Source organism: Dendrobates tinctorius, unplaced genomic scaffold, assembly GCF_039654945.1.
Source record: "Dendrobates tinctorius isolate UK_male_01 unplaced genomic scaffold, ASM3965494v1 ptg000097l, whole genome shotgun sequence".
Classification (NCBI taxonomy): Eukaryota; Metazoa; Chordata; class Amphibia; order Anura; family Dendrobatidae; genus Dendrobates; species Dendrobates tinctorius.
The window spans coordinates 22,864,830-22,876,860 of NW_027361765.1; the positions used below are offsets into that span (position 1 = coordinate 22,864,830).

At 42.2% G+C, this 12,031-nt stretch overlaps 1 protein-coding gene across 2 annotated transcripts in view; it reads left to right on the plus strand.

Moving 5' to 3' along the window:
- MYO1E (myosin IE) overlaps positions 1–12,031 on the plus strand; it is a 274,229-nt gene that overhangs the window by 143,765 nt on the left and 118,433 nt on the right. For both annotated transcript variants that reach the window (XM_073586955.1, XM_073586956.1), the window contains 2 exons: positions 3,842–3,931; positions 9,839–9,933. In XM_073586955.1, coding sequence (XP_073443056.1) covers positions 3,842–3,931; positions 9,839–9,933 — 185 coding nt within the window. The remainder of the gene's footprint in view (positions 1–3,841; positions 3,932–9,838; positions 9,934–12,031) is intronic.

Genomic DNA, 12,031 nt, shown 5'->3' on the forward strand with positions numbered 1-12,031 from the left:
ATAGGATTCTGCTCCCCCCATGTTGTGGTGCATAGTCAGTATATTCATTAGAAACTGTTCCAAAGCGTACGGCCATGTGCCCTTGGATGTACACTGGCCAAACTTAATGACACCTTTTCCTGTATGTTTGACCAATATTTGTTAGTAAATGTGTAAAGGAGAATATATATCTGTTACAAAATGTATAGCGTGCACTTAAAGGGTTAATCTCATCTTAATAATTTCTCACTTTTATATACAAGTAGGAGGTAAATTGCTGATTTGGAGGGGGTATGCCTGGTATCACCCCCAACAATCTGAAGAACACTGCTCTGAAGTGCCACGTCTAAATGGACATGCACACCCCAGCTCCATTCATTCTCTAAGGCAGGGTTCCCCAACGCCAGGCCTCAAGGCCCACCAACAGATCATGTTTTCAGGATTTCCTTAGTATTGCTCAGGTGATAATTGCTTCACCTGTGCAATACAAAGGAAATCCTGAAAACTTGATATGTTGGTGGGCCTTGAGGACTGGAGTTGGGGAACCCTGCGCTAAGGGACTGCAGAAGATGGCCAAGCACAGTGCTCAGATTCAGTCCCATAAAGAATGACTGGAGGTGTGTGTGTGTGTGTGTGTGTGTGTGTCCAACCAGTGCTCCATTCTGATGAAGCTCTGCAGAGACCCTTTCTTAGAATCTGTGGTGGTCACAGCAGTTGAGTCCCCCACTAAATCAGCAAATTAACACTTATCCCGGGAATTGGTGAGCACTTCTAAAGATGGGAGTAAGAACCTTTCAGACGGCATCTTGGCAAATAAATAATAAAGCTCCATAGTATTGGCATCCTGTAGTGTAAATATTGAAACCTGCTCGTTTCATTGTTAAAAAGGCGCATCGTCCTGTTTTTGCCTTGTTTAACAAATCTTACTACCAAAACCTTTGTACTTGGCAGAATTTTATAATGGAATGGAATTCACTATTAGAGATGAGCGACTTTGCCTTTTTTTAGGGTTGAGTCGGGTTTCATGAAACCCGACTTTCTCAAAAGTCAAGTCGAACGAAATCGGTCGACTATCGTGAAAAGTCGAAGGTCCGACTGAAACACGAAACCCAATGCAAGTCAATGGGGAAGAAAAGTCGGCAGGGAGTGGAGGACAGTAAACACACCTACATGCCTGACCGCTTTTTTAAAGTGCGCGAAATCTCTTTTTACTCTCCTCAGCTGAAAAAAATTACGTGCAAGCATTCTGGGAAATCCGACGTTGGCGCTCGTTTTGCCAACCGCACGGCCGACTTCACACTGTGGTCGGGTTTCGGTCGGCGAAACCCGACTTTCCCATAAGTCGGCGACTTATGAATCTGGCCGACCTGTTTCGCTCAACTCCAGTCACTATGTTTCTGTTGAACGTCAAATCCATTACTTTTTTTTTAATCCCAATCAGGCGGTCATGTGATCTCAAGTATGCAATTTGCATAGTTGCATTCACTAGATTCCTACTTGGAACATGACTGCCCACTCACACGGGGAATCTAGAGGAATCCTGACAGTGAGCATATCACACACTGACATGGTTTCTGCAGTCAGTGTGCATAGTGTCAGATCTTGGAAAACCCCTTTAGTAACCATCCTGGAGATTTACATGTGATGTAGTATACATGTAAACCAGTGAATAACTGGTGGTGGAAGCAGGGACTTTCCACTAATGTGGTGATAGAGCCCACAAAGGATTAGCGTAGGGTCCAGTAGACCTTGAATGAACCGATTGTTTATGTGAGCAGTCATGAATGAGTGCTGAATGGTGCTGCTTATGGCTGGGATTATTCCCCACGCGATGAAATAGTGCAATTGTTTTTCTAAAAGCTGTCCTATCAATGAAGGACATTCTAGTAAAAGCACATATTCTATATGCGGAGTGTCCATAAGTCTCTTCTCTCATCGGAGTGACATTTACTATAAATGTTTCACAACCTCCTTTTAGTTTACATGACACATGCAGTTTAGACTTTGTATATGTGATATTTCAGGTTACTAAGTCTTTTACCATATGGCAATAAGACAAGCATAGCATATTGTATAGTTTTTTTTTTTTTACAATGTAGTCCTTTTTAGTTTGACGTTTATTGTCCCATATTTTCTTTGCACTTCTTCTTTTGAATGATGCGTACATTTCTAAAGCTGCTGAGTTCCTGTATTTCCCTCGCTATGCAATGCTTTATGGCTCGGTATTATAGAAGGCCTGCTTAGGGACTCGTTCATTTGGGCAGTACGGTTCTGTTCACATCACGCCTGTTGCGTGCAGCCAACATGTACTACTTGTAATGCTCTTAATATGTGGGCCAAACATGTACATAAGCGTAGTACAAGCTTTTATTACTGTGCAAGCTAGTAACCAGTGCAATAACGGAGTGGCATATCTTGGCTATAGCGAAGTGTAGGCGAGCAAATGTGCCGATATTTGGATTTGGCAGATGGAAATGTATTCACTATGAACCAAATGTGTCCTGATTGCCATTAAAACAAGCCACTTATGTTCAAAGTTCTCTGGACCCCAAAGCATAATAAAAGGGTTTAAAATCAATAACCTGTGACTTGCACTGGTCCCGCGCTCGCTCCAGAACGCGCAGCTTTGAATAATGTCTTCTCTTCACCGGAACATCTGATGCCAACTAGGTCTCAATACACAAGTGACTACGTGGGTCTTTGCAGGTTATGTTAAGACATCATAATGTGCATCAAAGTCTAGTTTTGGTTTGGAAGCAAAGGGTGAAACCGGTAGCCGGAGCTGTCTCTGGAGTGAGTGGAGGACTCTCAGGATGTACCGTTTGATGGGTTTGAGTATTTGTTTTCCCTTGTTAGCCCTGATGAAGCCAGCTAAGTGGCTGCCATTTTTGCTGGCTTTTTAGCAAATCAGAATGTGCAAATCAAATCCCCAAACAATCTGCAAATCCTGGAAACTCTAAAAGAATTTGATTGAATTTATTTGCTCATCCCTAGTGTTGGTGACCCAATGTATACACTTGACTATACTAAGGAAATATTTGGCCCTCAAAGTATCATGCTAACGCTACCTGGACTCCTGTGCATGCGGCTTCCTTCTAGTTTTGAAGCTTGTGGAGTGAAGCATAGTGTTTTTCTTGTGTTGCTTAAATTGTAGACTGGGGAGAGACTTTTCTCAGGCCATGCCAATTTATAGAGGAAGTCTGTCGGTCAGATCAACCCCCATGCCCCGCCGCTTATACGGATATGCAGATTTTTGAAATGTAAATTCTTCACCACCTTTAGCATCTGTTGCTGCAGTCCCAAGAAATTAGTATTTCAATTTACTATGCAAGTGATTCTCTGGGCATGGCTGAGCACTAACTAGCCACTTCCTCCCCAGGTTGTTGCCCCAGCCTCTTTGGCTTGATTGATGGCTCACTGTCAAACTTCCTTTGCTGGTTCCTGTCATCACAAAAACTGTGGCCTATCAATCTAAATAAGCTGGTGTTGGGAACAACCTTTTTGGAGGCAGAATCTCAGGAAGTGCTCTGTCATGCCCAGAGCACTTGACACTTAATTTGCATCTGAATGAAAATGCCAGAATATTGTCCCAAGTGAGGTGATTACAAGTGGCGGAGCTGCTGGTCAGGTCTTGTCCTATGCTCTGTCATCAGCAGATATTTTATGGACAGAATTGCTGGTCGGTGTGTGAGGAGGCTGCATTAACAAGAGAAAATGGCTGACTGCATGACAGGGATTTTAACGTGATTTAAATCTTAGCTGTTCTTCCTTTTTGTGTGTGTCCTGTCAGTCAGCTGTTGGCATGTGCTGCACCGCTCTGGAGGATCAATATATTGAACTTCTTGACCTTAACTGCTCACAGACATACATTGGACCTGTCTTGATCTCTGTGAATCCCTTTAAACAAATGCCTTACTTTGGAGAAAAGGAGATTGAAATGTACCAAGGCGCTGTAAGTATGGTGTTGATTATGGTTTAGTAGACCTTTCCTTTTTTAATACACGTCTCTTCAGTCAAATTCTACTACAAAAAAGTCTGAAAACACCCAGGAAATCCTCAAAAGAATGAACACATGTACTTTTATTTAAAAACTATGTTCCTATATGCTTAGTTTTTCGAAGCGTCTTTTAACCACTGCAGGTTTCCAAAGACGCCAAGCAGTTGGGGTATGTGCACACTTTGCAGATTTGCTGCAGATCCGCACGTGTGTGACCAACCAATGTAATTCAATAGGAAAAAAGCTCCGCACGGAATCCGCAGCATGTCAATTCTTTTTGCGGATCCACTTGCATTCTTACACCCATTCCATTAATGAAATCCGCAGGGCTAAAAACGCATGCCAATCCGCAAAGAATCTGCACAAAAAAACGCTGCAAAAAGTGTGGATTTTTTACCTGTTTTCTGCCAAGAGATGCAGGTTCTGTGTAGAAAATTCTGCACGCAAATCTGCAACGTGTGCACATACCCTTAAAGTGCGCAGGCAGTCTCCACTCTGACACCTTTCCTTTGACTTCCAATAAAAAGGTTTAAATGTCTAGCTGTCTTTTTCAAATGGTTTTTGCTTGACAAAACGAATCTCTAAAAGACATTTTAGGGAAAAAAAATGAGCCTTTTTGAAAAATTTGGCAGGGTCCCTCACCTGAAAGACATTGTGCACATCCCCTTGATGTCGTCTATAAATGTTCTTGTGCACATGGCGATAATGAGGGCGGTCAGGGAGAAAATGCAGGGGACTTGCCTCAGACTTATTGTGAAAGCTGACCTGTGACTATTGCTTTTTGATGTTGTTGTTGTGTTTTTTTTTTTTTTTTTCTTAAACTCCACAGCGTTTCGATGTAAGGGCGCAGCATGTGGTTCTATGCAGCTGTCGCACTCCGGTCAGGAGAGCCGCAGGCCAGTCCCTGCACTGTGACGCAATCATCGTCCATATCATACGGCCATCTGACTGCGTTCTTAAGCAGACATGCCTGAAAGAAGTGTCCGATTCATGCTGGATCTGGCAGTATAGATCCACTGACCGGTCCTCGCTAAATACAGATGGATACAAATAATTTGAATAGGGCATGCATGATATACACTATATAAAGGCTGGGGCTCCATGGCTGCATTTGATCATGCAGGCTCATTATTGTTTACTCCCCCTGACGAAGCCGCTCTGGCAGCGGCGATACGCGTGGGGCCTGCCTATCACCCCCTCTGAGACCTTTGCTGCTCTGATATGGTCTGGTGACTCTTACTTACCTATTTCTGCATTTATTGCAACTTTGCACCTTTAGCCATGACTTTATCACCTTTGGCCGCCTATTGCATTAGGCAATTCCTTTCTTGTGGTCCGCTCCACATGTCCTAGGGCAATCAGGAGGTATATTTCTCTCCATATTGATTAACTACATGGTTGGTATCAGCTCTGTTCTACCATCTTGTTTGTATGTTACAATTTTCTGCTGTATTATATGACATGTGCTTGCTTTTTACTTGCTTATGGGGCAGCTTTATAGTCCAGTTTGGTCCAAAATATTTCAGGATCATCTCGCCTGTTTTTTTGGGGGTGTTTAGGTTTTTGGGGTTTTTTTGCACATTTTAAATGTTTTTAAATTTATTGTGTCCGATATTTAATTATTGAGATGTGCATACTATTATTAGCTTAGTCTTTTTCTTCCCCCTTTGTTACTTCATTGTCATAGGCTAGGTATGGCACTCTATTGGTTAATGATGACATGATGATAGTAGTGCACCCTTTCTTCATCATGGTGCAGGCTCATTATTTTTCCATGAGGAAGAAAGCTGTGGACCACTTGTGTCAATCATGACAACTGTCTTATTGACTGTACAAATTTTTCTCCGACAAAGCGTTTGAAGTCATGGATGATGGCAGAGTAATCGCACAATTTCAATATGTCTTACTGGCAAGCTCTGGAGCGCTATCATAATATTTAGTCTTGGCATATTATCATTGTTAGGGGATTGCATAACTACCGTAGCTTTATAGTTCCTCGATTCTTCAAGACCGGAGTCAGACACTCCTGACTCATGAATTGGCAGTGTCTGACAAGTGGCGTGTACCACTCCAGAAATCTCCTTATTCCAGTCAGGGACTAGAGTAATATTTCTGACATGGAGATCTCCTCAGTTCATCCTGACTTAAACAAGCTGTGGCATCAAACTGGCTGGGATAAACTGGCATCAAAAGCTGCAAAAATATTGGCACAACTCAGAGTTGCGCTAAAACTTAGCAACTTTCTTTCAATGCTTTTATGCCAGCGAGGGCTTTGATTCAGGACCATAATGTCCTAATATATACTGATAACTAGACTATTTCAGACCCTACATATTCCTGATTACAAAGGATACATAGTCCATTGCATTCCCATCTATTGATCAAGCAAATTGAATATAAGGGCTTGTGTCTGCTTTACTCCTCTCCGCATATATTATCTACTTTACAGTGACGAGCACCACAATGTGTCTAACATGAAAGCCCTTAGATGTCACAAATGAGGAATCTGGTCTGGATTACCATCCACATTTCTGTGTTCATGAGCAGAAACTAAGACCGATCTATTTATTGCCACGATCAAACATATTTATTATTTGTTAGCGCTTTGCACTAAAAGGAAATCATTAAAAAGATTAAAAAAAAAGTCAGTTTAGAAAAAAAGATGAATCAAACCGACTGTACAATGAGTCCAATGAAATCCAGCTGGCCACTTCCTCAGAATAGAACTGTGACGGCAGATCTGTGCACATCCTGATCACGTGAGGGCCGACTTGTCGGATGGGTTTTTCTTTTATCCTGGTTGCACAAAACACATTGCTTTTGAAGCCATTGCACCTGGTTATTCGTTTTGTGATTAGACGTATAAATGCTATCTTATAGCACAGACTTGCTGTAGGTCAAGGTCATTGTAATCAATAATCACGCTTTCCTGGTAGTGAGTGTGCGTTCCTTTACCTTCAGTCCTTCAGCGAATACTTGTAGACTGTGTGCAGGCCTAGATCCAGGAAACTAACGAACTAGATTGCTTTATTGGGAGTCGAATAGGAATTTTTCCCCTAAGGGCGCAGTCAGATGGCCATGCGTATCGGACTGAGATGAGACTGCAATGCTCGGACTGTCCGCGGCTCTCCCTACCCAAACGTGGCAGCTGCATAGAAATACATGAAGCTGTTACACAATCTTCAGGAGAGCTGCTGGCCACCAGTCCAGGCATCAGGGTCCGATTTATACTGCCATCTGACTGTGCCCTAACATAGCGCAATTAGCAACAGCCTCATGGGGTTTTGGCCTTCCAAGGTTGTAGGTTTGTTACTAAATCTGAAACTTCCAAAACATGTGAACTTAGAGCCCTAGGCCTGCAAAGACTTTAAACAACCACGGTCTTAAGCCCCCTTCTCACATAGTGAGATCGCTGAATCGTCACCGACTTTGTGACGCAACAGCGATGTCTCCAGCGATCTCGCTACATGTGACACGCAGCAGCAATCGCCCCCCCCCCCCCCCCCCCCCCCCGGATCTCGCGGATCGTGCCAGAATGTCCTGGGCCATTTTTTTCGTCATCAACCTCCCGCTGGCCAGTGCGTATCGCTGTTTGACGCCGACAAGCGATCTCATTGGCGACGCAGAACTCAGGGATGCAGGCGGGAATCGTTTGAAAAGCTGCTGTGTGACAAGGTACCAACGACCGGTGAGGTCATTACAAGGATCGACGGATTGTTGCTGCGTCGCATAAGAGATCTGCCTCTTTGACAGCTTACTAGCGATCATTTAGCGACGTACCAGCAATCCTTTCCAGGTCGTATTGTTGTCTGGATCGCTGGTGTGTTGCTAAGTGTAACGGGACCTTTACTCCTAATATAAGCAGTCACCTCATTTTATGTAGATTATACCCATGTGTAAACTGTAAGGGATCAAGGATGGAAACAGTCAGGAGGAACCTGGGACATGTTGACCCAGGTACTAAGTTTGGGACTTCTGATTTTTATTTCAAACCTTGGCGATTTTTAAATAGATTTTTTTTGTGACACTATAACAGAACATCCATATTTATTTATTTATTTATTTATTTATTTTTTTATTTTTTTTTTTAATTATTTATCAGAAGTGAGGTTTTGCCAAAATGGAAATATTTTTTGAATTTTCTTAATACATGTGTCTCACATGTGTTTAGGAAAGTGACAGCATATATTGATCTAAGGCTTTTCTTGGAATATGTGACCCATTGCTTGAGAATTAGATCAAATTAATTTGCAGTACTGTGCAAAAGGTTTAGGCAGGTGTGGAGAAAAAAAAAACTAAGAATGCTTTCAGAAATAGAAGTGTTAATAATTGATTAAACAAAAAACAAACAAATACAAAATGAACAAAAGACAAATCCAAGTGAAATTAATATTTGCTGTGACTACCCTTTCACCTCAAAACGGCATCAATTCTTCTAGGTACTCCTGCAGTTTTTGAAGGAGCTTGTCAGGTAGATTGTTCCAAACATTGTGGAGATCTAACCACTGATCTTCTGTGGATGCTTGAGAAAATCCTTTGGTCTCTTTATATACGGTAATACAAAAAGCTGCAGTGTTGATAACAGAGCTTTGTGCCTATGTGACAGTATGTACTGCTGCAAAATAGTTTTGGAGCCATTCTGACACCTCCCTGATGGTGATGTTTCATATTTGTACTCCTCCATCCAGAGCACCTGCTGTCATTTTTCTGCCCCCCAGTTCGCATATTTTGGTGCTTTAGAGGAGTTATTTGACCTGGTTTCTATGTCAATGACATACGGTAGCTTTTGACCGTGATTCGTTCAGGAAGACCACTTCTGGCCAGACTTCTCTGACCACAGATAAGTGTAGCATAGTCCCACCAGGTCAGTTCTGAGTAGATGGCACTGCTTAACCATTTTGAAGGGAAGTAACCATGATGTCTTTCATCTGCTGCTCGGTTTCCTTTACCAAGCACTTTCTATGATCCTCAACATTGCCTGTTTCTTGGTGCTTCTTCAAAAGTGCTTAATTCGCACAGGAACCCATGAGAGACCTTGGTGATGCACTATATAACTACCTTTTGTCTCGTTTCTGTTCTCAGTCTTGCCATGGTGAATGACCTGTTACATGAAACAGATACTTTATTATTCCATGCCTGATGAAGGGACCTAATCAGTCTTGGAGGCTTGCTTTGTAACATCACTGCTAGTTATGATGCCTTAGATTGATTGCACTCAGGAGGAGAAACAATCGTGAAACTGTCTTGCACAGCCTCACCTTTTGTAGCAGAGTTTCGCTGTTCCTCACCCAGTTTAAACCTCCTGCACAACGGTTTCAGTTAGTTACTGTGTTTCATTCTATTTATCACCTGTTTGCTATAATCGGTTACTCATATACCTGACTATAATCCTATAAAATCTGATTTCGAGGAAGAATTGATGCGGTTTATAAAGCCGGGGTCAGACTTGCGAGAAACTGACAAATCTCGCACGTCAATACCCAGCACTGCCGCCGGCACTCAGATCGGAGCGTTCAGCTGCATAGAAATACATGATATCTTAGTCTTGGTGAAGCTGGTGTACATACTTGAAAATGTTAGGCTCTTTAGTCCTTGGTGAGAGCTTTTGTCTGGAATTTAACATGAGTCCATTTCCAGCTGTATTCATTAAAATGCTTATTTTCATTTCAGGCTTATGCATCTATTTTGACACTCAGAATAACTATACCAGTCTCTTCAGGTCTAATAGAGCTTTTTAATGTATTTAGATTGTATGACGAAATTCCGTCTCTGATCTAAATGTATTAACAAATTGACAATTGTGACATATTGCATTAAAGATGGTTGTATTTTACTTTCCAACTTTTTATTACGGTGTTCTAGGCGCAGTATGAAAATCCACCACACATCTATGCATTAGCTGACAACATGTACAGAAACATGATCATTGACCGGGAAAACCAATGTGTCATCATAAGGTAAGGGATTTTTTTTTGCTTTTTTTTGTTCTTTATTTTGGGGGGGTAGGGTTGGGGATGATGTTATTTATATTAGACACACGAAAAACTACACCATTTGATGTGGAGGGTGCTGCTGTGTGGGGGTTCAGGACTTCTGCACTCACTAACGGACTCCTGAATCCTTCCAGGGTGTGCACCACAGGCTGTTGAGATTCTCCATCCGGTCAGAACGGGTGGTCATGTGACTGCGACATGCGATTTGCGTAGTTCCAGCTCCACTGCGATTTAGATGTGCTCAGCCTCACTCAATATAAGTGAACTGAATAAAGCCAAGCACGTCTAGTCAGAATGTGGCCGGAAGTCAGCAAGTCGCATACGGTACAGACCAAAAGTTTGGACACACCTTCTCATTCAAAGAGTTTTCTTTATTTTCATGACTCTGAAAATTGTAGATTCACTCTGAAGGCATCAAAACTATGAATTGACACGTGGAATTATATAATTAACAAAAAAGTGTGACACAACTGAAAATATGTCTTATATTCTAGGTTCTTCAAAGTAGCCACCTTTTGCTTTGGTTACTGCTTTGCACACTCTTGGCATTCTCTTGATGAGCTTCAAGAGGTAGTCACTGAAAATGGTTTTCACTTCACAGGTGTGCCCTGTCATGTTTACCAAGTGGGATTTCTTGCCTTATAAATGGGGTTGGGACCATCAGTTGTGTTGTGCAGAAGTCTGGTGGATATACAGCTGATAGTCCTACTGAATAGACTGTTAGCTGCTTTTTTCTTGCCATAATACAAATTCTAAGTAAAGAAAAATGAGTGGCCATCATTACTTTAAGAAATGAAGGTCAGTCAGTCCGAAAAATTCGGAAAACTTTGAGGCTATGTGCTCACGTAGGCAGAAAAAAAACCACACTTCTTCCCAGGAAAAAGTGCAGGTTTTTTTGCATCTTTTTGGCGATTTTTGCACGGTTTTTTCGCGTGGTTTTTTTTTTTTTTTGTTTTTTTTTTCCCCCGCGACTTTCGTGTGCGAAATTCAAGCACTTTCGAAGCGATTTGAAGCATCGCTTGGAATGTGATTGACAGGTTGGTCACACTCGTCAAACATAGTGTTTGACGAGTGTGACCAACTTTTTACTATTGAGGCTGCCTATGCGGCATCAATAGTAAAAGATAGAATGTTAAAAATAAAAAAAAAATAATTTGATATTCTCACCTTCCGACGTCCTGATCTAATTAACAGAGACCTGCCACCTGATAATGAGGACTATGATTTGACATCTGGAGTCTGACTGGATTTAAGACAGCTGACTCCCTCTATCCCTGCTGGTGATTTTTCCTGCCTCCTGAGGTCTTAGCTTGAATGCAGGGACTGAACTGGAAACTAAGTGTTCTTTGCTATTGTTCACATTTGATTTGGTTTTGTCTATTCAGTTTTGTGTGGTCAGCCAGCCCCGCCTGGGGCTGTGCTGAATTTCCATCCTTATGTTACTGTTTGTGCCAGTTTGCTTTTTGTTCCTTATTAGATTGGTCTCTTTTTGCTCTGTTTTCACTCTGTTTTCAGAATATGCCAGAGTGCTGATATAGTGGGTGAAGTCTAGTGACTTCAGGGTTTTTTTTGCTATCAGAAGTGTTGGACATTTTTGCAGGGTTTTTTTGGCATGATTGCGCACAGTGTCTTTCCTTTCCTGTCCTTTCTAGTTAGTGTGGGCCCCATTGTTTGCTCAGCCTATTTTCCTACTTGTGTTTTCATTTTGTCTCAGCGACTATATATGTTTGGGGGCATCTATTCCTTTGGGGTCTGCTCTGGGGCAGTTTAGACTTCCCCTTTTCTTGCTTTAGGCTTATTTAGTCCGCTGGCTGTGTCTAGAATCACCGTAGGTGCGCTCCACGGCTACTGCTAGTTGTGTGGATAGGATCAGGGGTCTGCAATCTGCTTAGTTACCAACCTCTCTGGTTTTCTGTGGCTTAGCTTGGTCTTGTTTTCCTCCTCTGTGACCCAATCATAAGTTTTCGCTGGGAAAATCGTGGCAAAAACACTTAAAAATCGCAACGTGTGCACACAGCCTGAAAGTGTCCCCAAGTGCAGTGGCAAAAACCATCAAGCGCTA